Consider the following 23,933-nt stretch of genomic DNA (forward strand, 5'->3'; position numbering starts at 1 on the left):
ACGTGCTCCCATGATCAGTAAGGGCCGAAGACAGAGTGAGCAGGCTGCTCTCCCAGTGGCCTGAAAAGGAACCAATCTACCAAAGTGAAACTCTTCTGCGCTTGGACAAAAATAGATTTTAAAGCTTAAGCAGTGATTGGGAAGGATAATTACTACTTGAATACATTTAGCATTGGCTGGAATTTTCTTAAAAATTGTTGAGCTGGAGATAACCTGGTACTACAGAATACAATGATAAGCCCCTTGGGGCAGAGGTCACACCCTCAGTCTGTGCCATTTCCTGGTCTCTACCTGCCTCCCCCAGCACCGATCCCGGGGTGTCAGGACTTCAGGAAAACATGAGTAGCAAAGGTCAGTTTCAGTTCAGTTCAGTTCAGTCACTCAGTCGTGTCTGACTCTTTGCCACCCCATGAATCACAGCACGCCAGGCCTTCCTGTCCATCACCAACTCCCGGAGTTCACTCAAACTCATGTCCATCGAGTCGGTGATGCCATCCAGCCATCTCATTCTCCGTGGTCCTCTTCTCCTCCTGCCCCCAATCTCTCCAAGCATCAGAGTCTTTTCCAGTGAGTCAACTCTTCACATGAGGAGGCCAAAGTATTGGAGTTTCAGCTTTAGCATCAGTCCTTCCAATGAACACCCAGGATTGATCTCCTTTAGAATGGACTGGTTGGATCTCCTTGCAGTCCAAGGGACTCTCAAGAGTCTTCTCCAGCGCCACAGTTCAAAAGCATCAATTCTTCGGCAATCAGCTTTCTTCACAGTCCAACTCTCACATCCATACATGACCACTGGAAAAACCACAGCCTTGACCTGACAGACCTTGGTTGGCAAAGTAATGTCTCTGCTTTTTAATATGCTATCTAGGTTGGTCATAACTTTCCTTCCAAGGAGTAAGCGTCTTTTAATTTCCTGGCTGCAATCAGCATCTGCAGTGATTTTGGAGCCCCAAAATTAAAGTCTGACACTGTTTCCACTGTTTCCCCATCTATTTCCCATGAAGTGATGGGACCAGATGCCATGATCTTTGTTTTCTGAATGTTGAGCTTCAAGCCAACTTTTTCACTCTCCTCTTTCACTTTCATCAAGAGGCTTTTTAGTTAGGAAATCTAAATCGATGTATTTAAGTTCTGTAAATAAAAAATCCTAAATTTGTGTTTTCAAAAGGATTCACAAAAGTCTTCTACAAATAGTAGATTTCCTCGAAGCACTTAGAATGTTGGTTTTTCTTTTTCTTTTTCTTTTTTTAACAAATGTGTGTATGTTCCAGGTACATTATGGTAACTTAGGAGGTAAGTAGGTAGTGAGCCTTGTGCTCTAAGGGCAGATATTTTTGTTATAAAGTACTTTTAAATTACGAGTAACATATAAACCATAAAGTGCATCAAGCATACAATACCTCTCAGTGAATTTTTACGTATGGATACACTCATGGAAAGACCACTAGATCAAGATACAGAGAATTTTTCGATTCCTAAAAAGGTTCAGGTTTTCCCTCCCTAGTCAGTATCCTTCCCCCACAAGGAAAACACTGAGCTGCCTTTCATTACCAGATTAGTTCTTTTCTCAAAGACTGAGCACAGCTCAGGCTAATTTTAGCACTATTATTTCTCACCCTGCATTAGAATTCAGTCAGCTGACAGTCAATCAACTGACATTTATTGAACATCTCTGTGCCAGGCATTGTTCTGGACACTAGGGGTATAAGAGAAGTTAGGGATTATCTACTCCAACCCATCATGTCACCAGGAGAAAACTGAGGCACAGAAAAGTTTTGGTGAGTTGTCCATGGTCATTCTTTCACAAAAGAGCAAAGTCGAACGTTTTTTCTACTCTTTCTCTTCAAACAGCAGCATTTGACAAATGCATGTGGACTTGATTAGACAATTTATTCCCCAGGAAGCTACCTGTGCCCATTCTCCTCTGTTATCTGTAGTGGTGTGGAATGTATCCATAAATTCTAACACTTCTTTTAAGAGGCAGAGCCTAATTCTCTTCTTCTGTGTATGGGTTGAACTTTGTGACTCGTTTTTAAGGAATTGAAAAAAGTTGGAGATGGTGCACGCTTTTGGAGACCAGGTTATAAAAGGTACTGCAGTTCCTTCTTTCTCTCTTTGGATTTCTGGTTCTGCTTGAAGCTTGCTACCATGTGTGAGGATATAACTCAGCCCATGGAAAGGCCCACAGAGCAGGGAAATGAGGCCTCTAGCCAAGAGCCTTGTGAGTGAGTCATGTTGGAAGTGGGTTCTCCAAGTCCAGTCAAGCCTTCAGAGGACTATTGTTCAGTTGCTCAGTTATGTCCAACTCTTTGCGACCCCACAGACTGCAGCACACCAGACTTCCCTGTCCTTCACCATCTCCTGGAGCTTGTTCAGATTCATGTCCATTGAGTCAGTGAAGCCATCCAACCATCTCATCCTCTGTCATCCCCTTCTCCTCCTGTCTTCAATCTTTCCCAGCATCAGAGTAGCTTTTTGCATCAGGTGGCCAAAGTATTGGAACTTCAGCATCATTCCTTCAAATGAATATCCTAAAGGGCTGATCTCCTTTAGGATGGACTGGTTTGATCTCCTTGCTGACCAAGGGACTCTCAAGTCTTCTCAGCACCACAAAAGCATCAATTTTTTAGCACTCAGCCTTCTATATGATCCAACTCTCCCATCCATTCATGACTACTGGAAGAAACATAGCTCTGACTATATGGACCTTTGTCAGCAAAGTGATGTCTCTGCTTTTTAATATGCTGTCTATGTTGGTCATAGCTTTTCTTCCAAGGAGCAAGCATCTTTTAATTTCACGGCTACCATCTGCAGTGATTTTGGAGCCCAAGAGAATAAAGTCTGTCATTTTTTTCCACTTTTTCCCCATCTATTTGCCATGAAGTGATGGGATTGGATGCTATGATCTTAGTTTTCTGAATGCTGAGTTTTAGCATTTTCACTCTCCTCTTTCACCCTTATCAAGAGGCTGTTTAGTTCCTCTTTGCTTTTTGCCATTAGGGTGGTGTCATCTGCATATCTGAGGTTGTTGCTATTCCTCCTGGAAATCTTGATTCCAGCTTGTGATTCATCCAGCCTGGCATTTTGCATGATGTATTCTGAATAGAAGTTAAATAAGCAGGGGGACAATAAACAGTCTTGACATACTCCTTTCCCAATTTTGATTAGTCTGTTGTTCCATATCTGGTTCTATGTTGACCTGCATACAGGTTTCTCAGGAGGCAGGTAAGGTGGTCTGTCATTCCCTCTTCAAGAATTTTCCACAGATTGTTGTGATCCACTCAGAGGAATGTCACCTTGGACAATTGCTTGAATATGATTCCATGAGAGACCCTGAGCCAGAATCACCCAGGTAAACCACTCCTAAACTTCTGACTCTCATATAATGTTGAACATAACAAATCTTCATTGTTTTAAGCTGTTAAATTTGGGGGTAACTTATTATACAGCAATAGGAAACTAATACATTCCCTTATTATCACTTTATATTTACTCCTACCCTCTCTTGACCTCCCTCCAATTATATAGGATAAAATAGGATATTGTGTGTCTTTGGAGGCAATGATGGACACATCTTTTTCCAGTTCTGATATTTTTTGTTATATTTATTTAATAGCTTTTTTCAGTGAAAATTCACATGATACAAAACAGGTCAACACAGTTTTGGAATTGTGGTTAAAAATTATACAACTTAAAATTTATCATTCAAATCATTTAAAGTACAATTCAGAGGCATCAAGTTCATTCACGATGTTGTACAACCATTACTACTATCTGGCTCCAGAACCTTTCCATCTCCCAAATGGAAACCCCATACTCACGGCTGACACATTTTCAAAGATAAATTTGATTTTTTGTCCCCTACATCTGGAGTAATCAGGTAGTAAAAAGAAAATTAAATAAACAAAACCATAGGTAAACCAAATCGGAAAGAAACACTGTTAATACTTCGAGTGACAACCTATGAATTCCTGTACAGAATAAAAAAACCCAATGACGTTCTATTATGGATAACATAAGATCTCAGGTAAAAGTTTTACCAAAAAACCGGTCTTTAAAATTCCTTTTGAGTCCATCGAGGGCAGAACATCTGCACGGTACACAGAAATCAAGGACCTAGGATTGGGAACAGCTGTTGGGAGGACAGCAGGAGGGGAGAACGGGTATCATGTAGTGATGGCCTCCAATCTTATAGCATTAACAGTACCTCCACCCTGGGGTTAGGAGGGTCCAGAAGGAACACTGGGCTCAGTTATTCATAATATCTGCCACAGGCTTGGGAGTGAGTTAGAAGCATTTTGGCCAGCTGCATGCCAGCCCAGGCGTGGGGTACAGGCTGGTCACAGGTGACATTAGTTCTAGCACCGTTTCTTTCCATTCATCTTTTTTTAACACAAACGAGTTGTCTCCAGAGGCTATTGCTGCTGAACTGAAGGATGGCTGTGCCATGACCTATATTGTATTATTTGGTGGTTTTAGCTTCCAATATCCGCTGCAGACAAGAACTGAGGATCATTAGCAGAAGAGTCCCTTCAGCAGGCATATTTCTTACCCTTCTCCCTCTGGAAGGCATCACAACTTCACCACGGTGTCCTGGACTGCCCAGATATGTGCACTGTGCTCCTGCCCCAGGAGGGCAGCCTGAGAACAGAAAAGTGACGGCCGGAAGACATGTATATTCAGCCCAGTACTCGGCTCATTAAACTAGCATCTTCCCTGATGTAAGACTTTCTCACTTACTCATTCGTTCATCCACTCACTCATTTTTTAAAAAGGTGTACTGAGTGCCCTCCACACAGTGGGCATTGATCCAGGCCTGGAGATAAGCGCTGAATGAAACAGTAGAGTTAATGCAAAAAAAAGGGTATGTAGATTGTGGCCACATTTTCCTGAGTTTGACACTCTTTGAAGTGCATCTGGACTGGTTCATGTTAGTAGGACATTGGTGGGGCTGAGAAAGAGCTGGAAGTTCAAACTGTGTATCCTCTTCCCCCAACCTCAATACAAGCAGTAAAACTGAGAAAATAAGAGAAACATGCCTATGCCTTCTTTTGTGTTATCGAGGTCCAGTATCCCACATGCTGGCCATTTCCTCTTTCAAACTGCCTACTACTTGCATCATCTCAGGACAATATTATCCTTTCCCAAGGTTTCTCCTCACTTCTAGGGAAGAACAGTGCAACTAAATATATTTTGACACTTAGCCACAGTCATGAGAATAAACTCCATGCAACTAGAAAAAAAACATCTCCAAGCAGATGACAGAGACCCAAGTACTGCCATGAACATGCCCACAGAGCTAGTAGACTCGCTGTCTCTCTAGGTAGAGCTCTAGCTTCAGGGTCAGGGGCAGAAGGAAGGCAGGCCTCAGCAGAGACCAGTGGTGCTCACAGTGTAGAAGCAAAGCAGCCTTCCCAGGCTCAGGATGCCCGAATCAGAAGAAAGGGCAGAAAAAGAACCACAAAGGGCGTGGGGGTAGCCGGCAGTCCAGACAAGATGAGCAACGGTTGGGAAAACCTGTGGGATAAAAACACATTTCTTAATCGTAAAGCCCAAAACTAAGGAATAGGCATATTGCCAAACTCATGTTAATAATGAAATGAGCCTTATGCTCCATGACAGGATGAGTGATGAGGTGAGTGATGAGATGCGTGAGCGAGGGGTGAACCAAGGCGGGTTATTCACAGGGGATGCCTGAACAGGATCTCTCACAGGCAGGGAGAACCCGTGGCCAACAGAACCATTAATGACTGTCTAACCCTTTCATTTGTTACAAGAAACGTGAGTCACTCCAATAAAACCCGGCTAGTGCAGAGGGAAATCTAACATCTGACTTGTGAGGCAAAAAGAACCAGCTGCTCCAGCCTCCAAGACTCAGTAACTTCCTCTTTTAAGTCAAATTCCCAGCAATCCCGCAGCTCAGAAAAGGGAGGGTGAACCCAGCCACCCTCTCCTCTGGACACACACCCCAGCCAACAGCATCAGTGTTCAGATTTTATCAGCACCTCAACTGCACTAAGGGTTGAAATTAGACTACTTGGTGTGGTTTAGGAGCAAGAGCAGGGCCAGGGGAACCCAGGCTGGGAGAACAAACAAGACAAGAATCACACGAGTAAAAGCCTGGAGTCCAACTTGCAAACAGAGAGGCTTTCAAGCTGCCCTCCAGGCTGCCGGAAATCCTACACCCAAGGGCCCCAGGCCCCAGTGGCCTTGGGGTCACAGCGGGGGTCCTGTGCCGGGAAGTACGCGGGCACCGAGTGTTTCTGGTAGAACTGCAGGCGGGAAAGCAGCTTCCTGACGAGGTGGGGATGCTCTCTGGACAGGTCGTGCCTTTCCTCGGGGTCCCGGTCAATGTCAAAGAGCCAGAGGGTCTTGGCTGGCGGGTCTGATGAGAGTATCACAGACACGTTGTGCTGAGATGGTGGGGGGAACCAGTGGCCGCAGCCTGGCAAAGAAACACGACAGTTTATTGGAGGAGAAGCAGCGCAGGTAGGGTCTGTCTTGAAGGAAGGAGTCTCGGGGTAAGGTTGAGCTGGGTTGTGGGTATGGACACCATTAAAAAAAAACGTGGCCCCTGATGCCATGTCTAGATTTGTCTCAGACTCTGACTTCTGGGGCTTTAACCCAACATGTCTCACTGCTTCACAGTGGGGCTGGGGCTTCCAGGAAAGAGCATGCATGTGTGTGTGTGTGCATATGTATGTGTGTATATGTGTGTGTGTAGCGGGGTTAATTGTCACAGTGAACTTGGGGGTGGTGCTTGGGGTGGGTAAAACTGTCATTTAGGAGTCACGGGCCAGGGATGCTAAAATGTCTTACAACATATGGGACAGTCACAAACAATGAAGGACTGTCTTGCCGTAAACATCAAAAAGGGCCTCATTATAAACAATTGCTTAATTGCATCAGTCTTAACCATCAAACCACATACCATAAATATATTTAAAAGATGTCACCTCTAAAGAATGTGCTCAGGGGAAGCAACTCCTTTTCCCCACTATAGCCTTGGCTGAAGATGTCACTTTCAGAGACTGTCTTTGCCAGCTAGATGTATCGTGCTTGCCGGCCATGTGTATCCGAAATCCTCATTTTCCACGAAGTCCTAAAGCTGTGTTTCTTCCTTTCAGCCTCCCCTGACCTCTACATGTGCTAGGTCGCTTCAGTCATGTCTGACTCTTTGTGAACCCATGGACTGTAGCCCGCCAGGCTTCTCTGTCCATGGGATTCTCCAGGCAAGAATACTGGAGTGGGTTTCCATGCCCTCCTCCAGGGATCTTCCCCAACCAGGGGTTGAATCCATGTGTCTTATATCTTCCGCACTGGCAGGTGGGTTCTTTACCACTAGCACCACCTGGGAAGCCTCCCCCTGCCCAACTGCCAACTCAACAGTTAGTTCCTAATTTTTTAAAAGGTAGGACGAGATTATACCCCTCCCTCTCATTCAGCAGTCCAGAGATGGTGTTCTGCAAAAGGCAGCTATTCTTTGGACAATCTCCCAACTGTTCTGGTGGGAGATGCTGAGCCTTCTACCTGGGTAGCCCGTGAGCAGCTTCCAGTTCTGGTGTCTAATGGCAGCATGGATAGATGTGTTGAAGGCTGAATATTCCAGAAGGGAAGAATAATCCTCGGCCAGAGCCATGCTGTTCCCAGGACCTGGGGAGAGGGTTTGGAAGAATTAGATCACTGTTATTGGAAAGTGTCATTATAAATCAACGTTTTATATCCCTCTTGCAGAACAGTAGCTTTTATTCAACACTGGAGCGTAAATGTGTATCCTGCCACAGGAATGAATCTTCTATTAAACATAAACAGAGAGCTCAAGTTACGTGAAACATCGGTCATAAACCACCACAGATATAAAGGAAATCCCAAAGAGATTAGAACACTAATTCAACCTTAAAACCACTGTGTTCTGCCAATGTACAGATGGCCATTTGCAGACCTGTGTACTGTGACAGCATGCAGGGTTGTATTTTTTTGCTATCTTTGGTTTTTGCTATTGCATGATTGAGTTAAATAAATCTGTGTACACTTGTATACCTATGTAGATAATAAGATACATTATAAAATGTACATCTTAATGGAGTCTGTCTCAAGTTTTTAACCCCACTTATGAAATCTAAAAGTAAGTGAGCAATGCTCAGCTAACTATTCAGATAAGATCATTCTGGTGTATATATATATATATATATATAATTGGTTGATGTCATGTGGTCATGTACGCTCAGTCATATCAGATACCTTGTGACCCCATGGACTGTACCCTATCAGGCTCCTCTGTCCATGGGATTCTCCAGGCAAGAATACTGGAGGGGGTTGCCATTACCTTCTTTAGGGGATCTTCCCAACCCAGGGATCGAACCAGCGTCTCCTGTGTCTCTTGCATTGGCAGGCGGATTCTTTACTACTGTGCTACCTATACTGTACCCCACTGATATCATGGATTATATTAATTTATACTCTTGAGGTTTTATATTAATTGATCATCAGGTTGTGGTGGGGGAGGGGGACACTTGATAGTACCTGCTCCCTCTTTCCCTCTTGAGTTTGGAACCAATTGATGGGTAAGAGGCCAGACAGACGGAGCTAAACATAACATATGGCCTTTGTTACTGATAAAGCTGGTTGAAAAGAACACAGCTTCAGATATGTGGCAGGGAGGCCATGCTAATAACTGACCCTTGTGTATTGACATATATCCTGGGGACAAGCTGGCTCTAAAATTAGACAGACAAAAGGGTCCAAATTGAGCATGCTCATTTCCTTCTTTTAGATAACTTCCTCCTGCTCCTGCATGTGGGGAGGAACAAATAAGGTGCAGCGAGAGACCTGAGTTCCACTCCAGTTGAAGACCCTGGTGAATCCCCAAAGGTAAGGTATGGAGGTCCCCCCTCTCCTACCTGTGCATGTTCAAACATCTCACCTTAACACTTAACTGTGTAATTATTAGTCTGCTTTAAATCCACATTTATCTGTTACTTTTCAAACATGGTCACAGCAATTACCTGGGGTGCACCTCCAAAGTCTGCCAGACTTCCCATCCGATGCCTAAGCATTGTAGTGGGTGATGTGTCTGTAAAGGCACCCTCGCCACCATCTGCCCAGCATCACCTTTGTGTGATAACGGGCTGTGAGAGTGCCCTCCACCCTGCCTGAGCGGGACTCCGTGCTGTATGCGGTTTAATGCGGGGAACACTGTCACTGGTGGAAAAGGCAGAGAGTCCCACCCTTTTGTCAGAACTGTGGCGATGACACTGGAGAGGGGTCCTGCAGACTGAGCCAATAAACACTGGTGGTTTCAGACCTTCAGTCTAACAGTCAGCTCCAACAAACCACCAGCACCAAAGAGGAACTCTTTTGGACTTCTTCTTTCTCTGTTTGCTCATGGCTATGCTGGCTTCATGCTGGGAGGGATTGGGGGTAGGAGGAGACGGGGACGACAGAGAATGAGATGGCTGGATGGCATCACCGACTCGATGGACATGAGTTTGAGTGAACTCCGGGAGTTGGTGATGGACAGGGAGGCCTGGCGTGCTGTGGTTCATGGGGTTGCAAAGAGTCAGACACGACTGAGCGACTGAACTGAACTGAACTGATGCTGGCTTCAATACAAATGGATGCTTCCAGAGATCGAGGTGTGTGAGGATGTCTGCTGCTCAGGCACTTCAGTCGTGTCCGACTCTGTGTGACCCCATAGACGGGAACCCACCAGGCTCCTCCGTCCCTGGGATTCTCCAGGCAAGAACACCAGAGTGGGTTGCCATTTCCTTCTCCAATGCATGAAAGTGAAAAGTGAAAGTGAAGTCGCTCAGTCATATCCGACTCTTAGAGACCCCATGGACTGCAGCCCACCAGGCTCCTCCATCCATGGGATTTTCCAGGCAAGAGTATTGGAGGGGGGTGCCGTTGCCTTCTCGTGAGGATGTCTCAGTTCAGTTCAGTCGCTCAGTCGTGTCCGCTTGACTGTAAATTCCATGGACAGAGAAGCTTGGCGGGCTATGGTCCAGGGGTCACAATGAGTTGGACACGACTAAACACACACACACACACACACACACACACACACACCACAGGAAGTATATTCTTAATATACAGACTGTGGTAGAACTGTGAGCTCTCATAATCTACTGCTCACAAGTTTGTATATAAAAACCACATTCTGATAGCAAAGAATGTTAAATAAAATGAGTATGCTTTGTGAACATAAACAAAGGAAGGAAATGTAGCTATCTCAGCTATACTTATATACATTTACTTTTTAAAACAAACAGGAACGTAAAATACCTAAACAATAAATAAGTCTAAGACTAAATGACAAAAGATGCTGTTATCTCCTTAAGTTTGATTCATTGGGAGAAATTAAACCAAAAGCAAAGTACAAAGAAGAATATAATGAGCACCCTGTGAGCTGTCACTCAGAATGAATAAATATTAACATTTTGTCATATCTGCTTTTTTCTTTTAATTAGAGAAGTAGTACAATGAAGATGAAGTGACAGATTCCTTTTCTCCATCTTCAATCCCAGTCTCTTCAGCCATTACCCCAATGGCTGCAGCTTTCACGACTTCAGCGGGTCTTTTAGCCATTTAAAGACACGTGTGTCAATGAATAACACTGGTAGTCTATACTTTAGAAATGTATATGTATGTTATGCTGTATCTATTTTACAACTTGACTTTTTTATCCACTACTGTGTTTTCTAGAGCTCAGAGACTATGTATTTATGTATATGTATGTTTATTCCTTTTAATTATTTCCTATTTCACTACATAAAACAGCACATTTTATTTATGCATTCCTCTTTAATAGGAATTTAGGTTATTTTACTTATTTTTGCTATTAGCGTTGACCCTTCACAATATGGGTTTGACATGCATGGGTCCACTTATACCCAGATTTTTTTTCAAGAGTAAAGACTACAATACTACAGGATCTGAGGTTGCTTGAAAACATATCCACCATGTTATGTCCCTCTGGCAGTGTATGAGGGTTTCGATTTGCCCATATATTTGTCAACACTTATTACTGCCTGTCTTTTGTTACAGCCTATTGGGTATGATGTTTTATCTCATTATGGTTTGGATTTGCATCTCCCTGATGACTAATAAAGTTGAGCATCTTTTCATGTGTTTGTTGGCCCCTTGTATTTTTTTGGGGAAAGTGTAGTCAGATCCTTTCATTATTTAGTTGTAAAAGTTCTTTATATAGTCCAGATACAAGTCCCTCATCAGGTGCAAATATTTTCTCCCATTCTATGGATTGTCTTTTTCACTTTCTTGATGGTGTTTTTTGAGGCACAAAAGGTTTAAATTTTAATGAATCCCAATTTATCTAATTTCTACTGTACAGGTTATGCTTTGGTGTCATATCTAGGAAATCATTGCTTCATCCAAGGTCATGAAGATTTATATCTATATTATCTTTTAAGAGTTTATAGTTGAGTACTTCTGTTTAGATCTTTGATTCACTTTGCATTATATTTATATATGGTGAGAGGTAGGGGTTCAGTTTCATTCTTTTGCATGTGAATATCCGGCGTATCAGCACCACTTGTTCAAGAGACTATTACTTCCCTAATTAATGCTTTTGACACTCTTGTTGAAAATCAGTTGACTGTAAATGTAAGAGTTTATTTCCAGACTCTCAATTCTCTTCCACTTATCTATATGTCTACATTCCTAAGTCAGTATCTTGATTATCATAATTATTTGTAGTAAGTTTTGAAATCAGGAGGTATGAGTAGTTCAATGTTTTTGTTTGTTTCTCCATAATTGATTTGGTTATTCTGAGTCTCTTGAAAAAAATTTTTTTAAATGCATTTGAGGATCAGTTTAATCAATAATCCGCCAAGAGTCAGCTGGGATTTTGTTAGGAAGTGTATTAAACTCATAAATCAATGTGGGGATTATTGCCACCTTAATATATTGTCTTCTAATCCATGAACATGGGATATCTTTTCATTTATTTAGGTCTTCTTTAAGTGCTTAACAGTTTTCGGAATATAGCTTTTGTACTTCTTTTCTTAAATTTACTCCAAAGTATTTCATTCTTTTCAATGCTATTGCAAATGAACTATTTTCTTAATTTCATGTTTGATCTGTTCATTGCTACTGTATAGAAATACAGCTGATTGGTGTACATTGCTCTTCTACTGTGAAACCTTGTAGAACCTGTTTATTAGTTTTAGGAGTCTTTTAGTTGACTCCTTGGGATTTTTTAAATACAATCATGGCACCCCACTCCAGCACTGTTACCTGGAAAATCCCATGGATGGAGGAGCCTGGTAGGCTGCAGTCCATGGGGTCGCTAAGAGTCGGACATGACTGAGCGACTTCACTTTCACTTTTCACTTTCATGCATTGGAGAAGGAAATGGCAACCCACTCCAGTGTTCTTGCCTGGAGAATCCCAGGGACGGGGGAGCCTGGTGGGCTTCCATCTATGTGGTAGCACAGAGTCAGACATGACTGAAGCGACTTAGCAGCAGCAGCAGCAGCATGTCATTTACAGACATGCATAGTGTTACTTCTCCCGTGTCAATCTGAATGCCTTATTTCTTTTCTTACCCAATTGCCCTGTTGGAATCTCAATTTAATGCCGAAACAAATGGCGAAAGCCAACATCCTTGTCTTATTCCTGATCTTAGGGTAAAATATTCAATCTTTCACCATTCAGTAGGATGCTAGCTATAGGGTTTTTTTTTTTTTTTTGGTAGATGCTCTATCACATTGAGTAAGGTCCCCTTTTATTCACAGTTTTAGTGTTTCTATCCAGAAAAAGTATGACATTTGCCAAAAGTCCTTTTCTGCATCTGAGATTTCTAAATATTTTTTGTCCTCTAGCCTATTAATATGCTATGTTACATTAATCGATTTTAGCTGTTAAACTATCATTACATTCCTGGGATGAACCCACTTGGTCATGTTGTATAATCCTCTTTATGTGTTGCTGAATTCTAGTTGCTAGTATTTTGTTGAGGACTTTTGTATCTATATACGTAGAAGTATTGAATTATTAAATTGGTGTCTTCATTATTAAATTGACAGTGTATTAAATGCACTTGAAGCAAAAGAAGCAGAGATTTCTTAGAATGTTAATGACTTGCAGAATTTTTCTGACATAGTTTGACTAGATCCAGATCTGAAAAGTAAAAGTGAAAGTGAGTCTCACAGTCCTATCTGACTCTTTGTGACTCCATGGACTATAGCCTGCCGGCTCCTCTGTCCATGGAATTCTCCAGGCAAGAGCACTGGGTTGCCATTTCCTTCTTCAGGGGATCTTCCTGACCTAGGGATCAAACCCGGGTCTCCTGCTTTGCACGTCAATTCTTTACCAACTGAGACACTAGGGAAGCCCAGATTCAGAAAATACTTATTATTATTAACAACTAAGTGATAAGAAAGCATTGTGTTCTTTTTTTTCTTTGTAATTAATTTATTTTTTATTGGAGGCAAATTATTTTACAATATTATATTGGTTGGTTTTGCCATACATTGACATGAATTCGCCCCGGGTTTACATAAGTTCCCCCTCCTGAACCCCCCTCCCACCTCCCTCCTCCCTTTATCCTCCCTCTGGGTCATCCCCGCATGCCAGACCCGAGCATCCTATAACATGCATTGACCCTGAACTAGTGATTCATTTCACATATGACAACATACGTGTTTCAATGACATTCTCCCAAATCATCCCACCCTCACCCTCTCCCACAGAGTCCCAAAGACTGATCTATACATCTGTGTCTCTTTTGCTGTCTCGTATACAGGGTTATCATTTGCATCTTTCTAAATTCCATATATATGCGTTAGTATGCTGTATTGGTGTTTTTCTTTCTGGCTTACTTCACTCTGTATAATAGGCTCCAGTTTCATCCACCTCATTAGAACTGATTCAAATGCATTCTTTTTAATGGCTGAGAAATACTCCATTGTGTATATGTACCAAAGCTTTCTTATCCATTCGTCTGCAGATGGACATCTAGGTTGCTTCTATGTCCTGGCTATTATAAACAGTGCTGCAATGAACATTGGAGTACATGTGTCTCTTTCAATTCTGGTTTCCTCGGTGTGTATGCCCAGGAGTGCGATTGCTGGATCATATGGCAGTTCTATTTCCAGTTTTTTGAGGAATCTCCACACTGTTCTCCATAGTGGCTGTACTAGTTTGCATTCCCACCAACAGTGTAAGAGGGTTCCTTTCTCTCCACATCCTCTCCAGCATTTATTGCATGTAGACTTTTGGATAGCAGCTATTCTGACAGGTGTGAAATGGTATCTCATTGTGGTTTTGATTTGCATCTCTCTGATTATGAGGGATGTTGAGCATTTTTTCATGTGTTTGTTAGCCATCTGTATGTCTTCTTTGGAGAAATGTCTGTTTAGTTCTTTGGCCCATTTTTTGATTGGGTCATTTATTTTTCTGGAATTGAGCTGCAGGAGCTGCTTGTATATTTTGGAGATTAATCCTTTATCAGTTGCTTCATTTGCTATTATTTTCTCCCATTCTGAAGGCTGTCTTTTCACCTTGCTTCAGCCACTTGTAAAAGAATGAAACTAGAACACTTCCTAACACCATACACAAAAATAAACTCAAAATGGATTAGAGAGCTAAATGTAAGACCAGAAACTATAAAACTCCTAGAGGAGAACGTAGGCAAAACACTCTCCGACATAAATCACAGCAGGATCCTCCATGACCCACCTCCCAGAATATTGGAAGTAAAAGAAAAAATAAACAAATGGGACCTAATTAAAATCAAAAGCTTCTGCACAGCAAAGGAAACTATAAGCAAGGTGTGTTCTTCAATTCTATGACATGGAGTGATGAGCAAAGACACATCTAAGAGAAGTTTTGAAGGTAAAATAAAGATTTTTGGTGACTATAGAGTATAAAAGATAAAATTCCAAGGTTTCAAGTTTGGTGATAAAGAAAATATTGACATTGGCAGAAGAGAGATTTTAGAGCAGGAAACAGTAGTGACAATATGATCTCAGAGTTAGGCATGTTGACTTTGAAAAATTAATGTGAACTCAAGGGAGAGATATCGACTACACACGGAGCAAAGACACTGGACCCTGTAAGAGAGACTGAAGGCACATACTGATTCAAGCACTATCCAGAATGCAGTGATCACTGAACCCTGGGAATGGATCAGCTGCCTAGAGAGTGAAGCAAGAGGACGGCAGAAGCCCACAGACGGAAACTAGTGCCAAAGGAAAACGGTTAGCAAACAAGGCAGAGAAGAAAGTAACATGAGGAAGAAAACCAGCTCAACAGGACAGCACGGAAGTCAAGAGAGCAGAAGGCTTCAGACCACGAAGCAGAAGTGCCAACTATTCCACCCACTAGCTTGATGGATGAGAAAAGGGCCTTGGATCTGTTACCCTCTGGGCAGAAACGAGGGAGTTCAGAGAGAAGCGCAAACAAACACATCTTTCTCTCTCCCTTCTGAGCTGAAAGCCACCTCTGAGACGATAAATCATTCCAGCCAGACAGGAATCCTCAATTATAAGGTGGATTAGTCTTGTGTATTGATTTTGGATGTAAAGAAGGAGATCAGCAGAAAAATTCAGAGCACACGAAGAAAATCACTATCTTGCTTAATATATAGTAAACGGACAGAGCTCCATATCTGCGCAACCTCTGGAAATCTAAAGGAGTTCAAGTTTCCAGAATGAGGTGGACCAACAGGTTCAGTGGAGAAGTGTGTTTTCCAGAGCCAGAGGGGTTGCAGACGCACCTTGGGAGTTGATTTTAGATGGGATGGTGGGTTAACGGGTGAGGATCTCGGGTTCTATCTCCATTTCTATCAGCACAGTTTAACCCTTAAAGAAGAATCCATAATATACATCTGCTAAATAGATTGTGTTTCTCTATATTTTTTTTGAGAAAAAGCCTGTGGCTAAGATAATTTGAAAGACACTAATCATTACAGATGACAGAGTCACCGAACTGGGAAGGGACTGGGGGCTGCCTGGACCACTGGGGATGCTGCCTGGGGTTCACAGAAGGCGATCTTGCTTTCTTGGCTGTACACACCCTCCTGACTCTTGGGAAATAGCCATCTAGTCTTTGATTGTATTTTTATAAAATATATTTTTTTTGACTATGTAATTTATATAAGTTGGAAAACACAAAAATCTATGAACAGGAAAATTAAAATTACCCGTACATTTATTAGCAGCTGTTAAAATCTTGGTGTATAACCTTTGAGACTTCTAACTATACAAGACTTAAATAAAATGTTATAGTAAGTTATGTTAGCAGCTGACTTGAAAATAAGAAATGGAAATTTCGTAGAAAAAGTTTCTGGGACTTCCCTGGCGGTCTAGTGGTTAAGACTTAGCCTTCCAATGCAGGGGTGCAGGTTCAATCCCTTGTGGGGGATCTAAAATTCCATATGCCTTACAGCCAAAACACCAAAACAAAAAACAGAAGCAATGTTGTATCAAATTCAATCAACACTTTAAGAATAGTCTACATTAAAAAAAAAAAAATCTTAAAAAAGAAAACAAAGTTTCCATTCCTAGAGATAAGTAGGCAGGTTGCCTGGTGTCCCAACATCAGTGCATAGCCTAGAGGGGTTGTCTGGGTCTCTCTGTAACTTCTGAGTAGAATGGATTAATTGTGGCTACAGAATGGGGCCTAGGAAGAGGCAACCTTGTAACACTGAAGGAAAGCACTGCTGGGAATGGTTAATAGGACAAAAGGAAGGGGCCTGGTGGTGGAAGTTAGTCCCTGATATCTCTCTCCCAGAAGATCACTGCGCACAGCAGTCCCGAGCACACACTCTGGGAACCAGATTGCTTGCGTTCGGATATCTGCTCCACTGCTCACTGGCTATGTGGCCTTAGGTGTCTCCTCATTTGTAAAACCAGGATAATATAACTGATTTCACAGACCAGTTGTGTGGCCTAGATGTGATGATGCATTGAAAATGTGTATCAGCTGTATGTCTAGCACATAGCAAGTGCACAATAAATGTCATTGTGAAATCTTGGGCAACTTTCTTAACCTCCCCTGGCTCAGTTTACTATCAATGAAATTAGTAGAACAGCAGCAGACTGCTTAGCATAGTGTGCGGTCTATTATCAACACTGTCAATATTGAAAGATAATAACAGCTAATACTTAGAAGCACTTACTACTGTAAATCATAAACTATGGTGGTAGGTGCTCTATGTATATTAAATCATTTAATTCTTGCAGTAACTCTATGAAATAATAATGTCTGGCAATAAAGGTCACTAAATGCTAGCTATTATCAGTTTAATATAAGTTTTTTCTTTTATGTACTGTTCTACTCAAGACTTTACAGAGGAAAGTAAATTCATTACTATACCTGAAAAAAAAAATGAAACAAAACTAATCATTTCTCTGGTCTGCATTTGGAGAAGACTTATTTGTTCTCCAATTCATGTTCCAGAATTTGAACAGAACTGGCGAGAAAAGCATTTATGGTGAAAGCATTGATTTGTCACTTTGAGGGTTTATTTTCTTTCTGCCCTGTTTCGTGGCCTGCCATTCATTTCCACTGAACTCTATTTGTTTTTATTTTGTCTTATAATTCACAAAGATCAGTTTAAAATTTCATTCTACCTCTAGTGACCCATTTTATTCCTCATGCTAGTATGATGCCATCTTTGTACTTTGATGACAATGAATATTTACTTAGCAAACTTAATCACTTGTACTAATGGGGAAAACACCAAGCTTTCCTAGATATTTGATTATCAAACTGTTTTCTAAAATGCAATCTCTTCAGGTATACTTTTAGTAAATAGGTTTGATTTAAGTTTAATTAGCAACAACTTTGTTGTTGTTCAGTCACTAAGTCATATCTGACTCCTTGTGATCCATGCGTTGCAGCACACAGGCTTTCCTGTTCTCCACTGTCTCCCAGAATTTGCTCAAACTCATGTCCATTGAGTCAATGATGCCATTCAACCATCTCATCCTCTGTCATTCCCTTCTCCTCCTGCCCTCAATCCTTTCCAGCATTAGGGGCTTCTCCAATGAGTTAGCTCTTCACATCAAAGTGAAAAAGTATTGGAGCTTCAGTTTAAGCATCAGTCCTTCCAATGAATACTCAAGGTTGATTTCCTTTAGGCTTGATTGGTTTGATCTCCTTGCAGTTCGAGGGTTCTCAAGAGCCTTCTGCAGCAGCACAATTTGAAAGCATCAATTCTTCAGCACTCAGCCTTCTTTATGGTCCAACTCTCATGTCCATATGTGACTATTGGAAAAACCATAGCTTTGACTATGTGGACCCTTGTCAGAAAAGTGATGGCTCTGCCTTTTAATACACTGTCTAGTTTTGTCATAGCTTTTCTTCCAAGGAGCAACTGTCTTTTAATTTTGTGACTGCAGTCACAGTCCACCGTGATTTTGGAATCCAAGAAAATAAATTGTGCCACTGTTTCCACTTCTTCCCCTTCTATTTTCCATGAAGTGATAGGACCAGATGCCATGATCTCAGTTTTTGAATGATGAATTTCAAGCCAGCTGTTTCACTCTCCTCTTTGACCCTCATCAAGAGGCTCTTCAGTTCTTCTTCACTTTCTGCCATTACAGTGGTATCACCTGCATTATCTGAGATTGCTGATACTTCTCCTGATTGAATCTTGATTCCAGTTTGTGATTCATCCAGTCTGGCATTTCACATGATGTATTCTGAAACAACGACCTTCATCTTTGGTGCTTAAATGTTCTTGAAGTGGCTTGTTCTGTGAGTCAAATTCATCTCTTCAAGTTTATTACACTAATGTTTTATTTACACTAAACATTTGATTGGCTGATCATTTCTTCAATCCAAGAGAAGTTCAAGGACTCCCATACTCAAGATGAAGTTCACGTCACTAAGGTCTTTACTGGGCTAGTCAGTTTGAGTCCCACTACCTGCTGCCTGCACCTCTGCCCAGATCACAGTGCATTCAGGCTACATGTGGGGACACGTGGGGTGCACATGCGGATCAAAGCACCAGTCTGCTCACAGTTTTACTTGTCTCGAAAACTTTGGGCTTAGGCCAAGGCTGCCTCCCATCCCACTGCATGGTGAAGACTTACACGTCCAGATGCCACTGTGTTCATTTTTGTCTTGAGTTGATTTTTAAACATCATTCTGGATCTAAAGATTGAAGTTTTTCTCTAAAAATAATTCCTGAGAAACACTGGTTGGAATCCCCACACTCTGAGCTGACGCTTTACTTAATTTTCAGAAAGAGCCGGGGGAAAGCTTCTAACAGTCATAGCGACGGGCCTCCTGGCTCGAAAACTGGGATGCACAGAGCTTTCAGAAACGCAGCAGCTTTCCCCCTGCCATTACCTCTCTAGTTCTGAAAAGGAACTTGGAGAAACCACTGTACATTTCAGTGGCCTTTAGAATAATCTCTTCCTATTATCTTGTTAAATCAATTAACCACTCTGACTTCCTGTTTCCAAGTATGTCAAAAGAGGATAAAAATAATGCCTACGTCACAGGATGACTATGAAGATGAAATGAGATCCTATTAGCGGTAAGTGTCAGTACAAAAGTCCCGGTTACGTGTTTCTTCAACTCCCACAGCAGTTGCCACAAGGCTGGGCGCACAGACAAAACTGACCAAGTCAAAGAAAGCATTTCCGTTCAAGTCAAACCTGCAGCCTTCCACAGAGAGCCATCAAAACCAAGGTGTGATCAATTACCCGACTCTAATGACTGAGAGATCTAAATCAGCTGGAACAAGGTATTATTAGACAAGTATAAAGAAGGGTCGGGGGCTTCTCTGATGGCCTTTGCTGGTAAAGAATCCACCTGGAATGTGGGAGACCTGGGTTTGATCCCTGGGTTGGGAAGATCCCCTGGAGGAGGGCATGGCAACCCACTCCAATATTCTTGCCTGGAGACCACCATGGACAGAGGAGGCTGGTGGGTGACAGTCCATGGGGCTGCAAAGAGCTGGACACAATTGAGCGGCTCAGCACACACAGCAAAGAAAGGAGGAGGGGAAATCGTGAGGCATTAGTCAAAGGGTACAAAATGCCAGTTGCGCAAGTGAAGTCCTGGAGATCTGCTGTACAGCACGCTGTGCGCACTCAACAACACTGTGTTGTGTCCTTACACATGTGCTAAGAAGGTGGAATCTCACATCAAGTATTCTTATCTCACACACACACACACACAATGATAATAAACGAAGGAGGTGGGAGGAAACATTTGGAGATGATGGGTAATTTATGGCATAGACTGTGGCACTGGTTTGATGGATGGATACTTATTTCAAAACCCAAGAAGTTGTATACAATAAATATGTACAGCTTTTTGTATATCAATCATATCTAAATTAAGTGGTTTAAAAGTGAATGAGTATAGAAACGAATGAAGAAAGAGAACGAAAATTATGCAAAAAAAAAAAAAAAAATGTGGCAACGTCACCTAAATCTTATATGCTAAACTGGAGGTCTGGGCAAAATTATGAAAATAAGAGTGAGATAAAACAGGAATTCCCAATTTTGGTTCTGTACTGGGGTCACCTTAGCACTGAGCTCTCCTCCCTGAACACAGCACAGCTCAGCCTTGGTCTCTTGGCTGGCCCAACCCGCCAGCATGGACTGCCCAGCCTTCAGTGACCTGCAACCATCCTCTTCAGCATCTATGACGCCTGTTACAGTCTTACTCAGCCCTCCCCTCCAAACCAGCACTGTAGATCTGCCCATCATGCAAAACAGCAAAAAAGGAGAGCTGTCCGATCTCCACCTGGCCTCACCATCCGCGGTTCCCAGGGCAGGAGGCAGCAGCCCAGAGCATTGTGTGACAGGCGCCATGTGGGCACAGGTGCTAAGGGTGAGGGGGCTGGGCACCTGGGGAGCATGTTGGCACTGAGGGATGGTGGAGCTGGTTTGTGGGTCTGGGATACGGTGGGTCACATGTCCTTTGCCCTTCGGGGCTACCCCCACCCCTTGGGGCTCATGTAGCCCTGCTGGTACGTACCCAGAGAAGGGAAAAACAGGGAGGCCTGACCACCATGAAAAATTCCTCAGCAGAGGGGCTTCCCTGGTGGTCCAGAGGTTACGAATCTGCTTTGCAATGCAGGTGACGTTGGTTTGATCCGTGGTCTGGGAACTAAGATCCCACATGCCACAGGGCAACTGAGCCCATGGGCCAAAACAAACGAACCTGAATGATGCGACAAAGACCCCATGTGCAGCAACTAAGACCCGACATAGCCAAATAAATAAATGGGTAAATATTAAAAAAAAAAAATTCCTCACCAAACTCATCCTGTCTCTTATCCCTGGACTTAACCCTGATTGCTGCAAGTTTACTGTTACACCCACACTGCTTATTTAGAATCCTGTCTCTCCTGGTGAAATCCTTACTACATGAAACAGGAGTGTTGGGGAAAGCACGCCAGACATAAAGCTAATCAGAAAAAGGTGAGGAGGAATATTACAGATGTTACTTATTACCTACGAGGGAAAAATCAAAATGCCCCTAATTTTTATATGTGCACTCCACATGACATATTTCAAGTGGATCTAGGTTTATGATTTTTGGTTTACAAAGTCAATTTCTCTGACACCTACTCATTCAGTCCATATTTGATATTATAAAAGTCCTGGGGAAAAAAGTTTGATGTGGCTTGCTCAGCCTAGACACGGTTCAAATGTTAATCATTACTGAATCGAGCATAGTAAGTATTCAGAGAATGTGGCTGCATTACAGGGAACTTCAACAGTTGGGTGCTGTCTGACATTAACCTGAGGTGTCAATTGAGCAGTGTAAACAAAGCCATAGAAAACCACCATTTGGGGAATCCCTCACTTGGCTGTTATAGCAAATTAAGCAATTTATATTGTAAATGCATTGATCAGAGATCTGCTTATATGTGGGCTCAAATGGATCTTGCATAAGCATCCTATTTTATAAAATCACTCATTTGCCTATTAAACAAATATTTCTTGTTGATCACGCTCTGTGCTCATTACTAAGTCTTCAGCATGAAAAAGAGAAATGGAGTCCAGCAGGTAATAATGAAATACTTTTGTTAAAAAAGCAGAAGTTCTAAAATAGTGGGATGAACCTTTGCTGACTGAGTGAATAAAATGCACAAAGTGCTGGGGGAGCCCAAAGGCGATGCTAGCTACCTGGGAAGATGCGGAAAGGTGGTGCTTTCTCAGCTGGGCCCTAAGGACAGGACGACGTGACAGTAAAGAAAAAGGGACAAAGGTGTTTCAGGGAGAGGGAGTGGCTTGACATTTTCTTCTCCCTGTGGCATCTTCCTCCTCTTCCATTTCTAAATAAAAAAATGCTTGCAAGGCATGCCCCAGGGTTCCTGGCACAGAGAAAGTGCTCCATCGGAGTTAGTTATCATTCCTACCTGATGTTATTTTCCAACTTCTTTTGTTTTTTCTCCTTTCTCTGTTCATCTCTTCAATGTTTTCCTCCCTCAAGCTCAATGTTTAACATTTCCCTGGGTATGCTAGACTCCACAGTCTCATCTCTTACCCAGAGGTTCTTCTGTCTGTCCAATTCCCTGTGTCTCTAACCCAGGGACCACATAGCTGGAGCCCAACCTCCTTGCCTCACACGTTGCCCTTCTAATCACGCTGCAATCCTGCATTTGGAGGTAGGGGATTTGACATCCATTTCCTGTTTCTGGCCTTGACCATCAAAACAGGTTCAGCTTTTTTCTCCCCTCTCTTCTATGGACAACAGCTGAAGTACTCTCTCTGGTTCCACCGTGTCTCAGCCTCCCATGAGCCCCCTGCCCCTCCAGCCCTGTAGCTGGCGTGAGAAGGGCCGGGAGTTTGAGCAAGCCTGTGGGTCTGCCTGTCTGTAAGAGAGCTCGCTTCTCCAGGCGGCTCCCCACTGACTGCCCTACACACTGCTGAGTCCTGGACTCCCAAGCGATGTGCCAGATCTCCGACTCTTCATGTCGCAGAAAAAGAGGCAGAAAATACAGACTGAGAAGAGGAAAGGGGTGGGGGACGGAACCCTGGGGAGAACCAATGTTTGAAAGGCAAGGCAGAAAGGGAAAGAGCCCAACGATGAAGGAGGAGCAGCTGAGCTACAAGAATGCCTCCAAATCCAGGGTAAATATTCCATGGAGAAAATGGTTCATGTCAAAGGGAGGGGAAGTATGAGAAAGCAGGGAAGGAGAGCCTTGATGTGGCAAATAGGATGTCACTGACAGCTGTGGAGACAGCAAGCCACTGGGTTTAGAACATACAAAGCCTGTAAGACACGTAACGGGGCGGCGGGTCCAATGAGCTGGTAATAATAAAGATAAAATAGAGAGAGGGACTCCCCGGCATTCCAGTGGCTAAGACTCCAAGCTTCCAATGCAGGGAGCCTGGGTTCAATCCCTAGTCAGGGAACTAGAGCCCACTAACTCTGGGCTGCAACTAAAAGAGCCCTCATGTAACAGCTAAGACCTACAGCCAAATAAACAAATAAATATTAAAAAAAAGAAATGCAATTGCTATACAAACAAAAAACTAGAGAAGAGTGTGAGTTTTCTCTAATCGACCTCCAGTGAACACAACAACAGATGGTCATTCCCAGCTCCGGCATCACTGCTCACGTGCCAACCACTGTCTCCACGCTGATCCCGCCCCACAAAGGGCTAATCTAATGCAGAACCACGGCGATCCGCTGAACTCACATTTTCAGTCTGTCTCTCTCTAAATACAAGTTTTTCAAGTAATTGGTAGAGTCTGTCAGCAGATAGCTATAAATAGGCACTGTGTATATATAAAAACAGAGGGAAACTAACCAAAAATATTCATCTTCAGCCTGTGATTAAGATGATGAGCATGAGCGGGGCTCAGCCGTCTGTTCTCTGGCTAGGGATGAAAGAAGGAAAGACTCCCCTGCCCCCAACGTGGCATTTAGTGAAAGCCCAACCTGAAAGCTTCCTGGTCCAAGATGCCTTGCTGAAGGCTGAGCTCTTC

The 23,933-nt window shown here is 42.7% G+C and overlaps 1 protein-coding gene across 1 annotated transcript in view; it reads right to left on the minus strand.

The window, feature by feature from the left end:
* Positions 1-3,843: 3,843 nt before the first annotated feature.
* Positions 3,844-23,933, minus strand: part of ARSB (arylsulfatase B) — a 172,061-nt gene continuing 151,971 nt past the window's right edge. Inside the window, exons 7-8 of the mRNA XM_055435619.2 lie at positions 7,531-7,653; positions 3,844-6,445 (exon numbers count right to left, since the gene is read on the minus strand). Coding sequence (XP_055291594.2) covers positions 6,180-6,445; positions 7,531-7,653 — 389 coding nt within the window. The 3' untranslated portion in view covers positions 3,844-6,179. The remainder of the gene's footprint in view (positions 6,446-7,530; positions 7,654-23,933) is intronic.

Source organism: Moschus berezovskii, chromosome 9, assembly GCF_049115385.1.
Source record: "Moschus berezovskii isolate FMDL1 chromosome 9, NW_MosBer_1.0, whole genome shotgun sequence".
Lineage (NCBI taxonomy): Eukaryota > Metazoa > Chordata > Mammalia > Artiodactyla > Moschidae > Moschus > Moschus berezovskii.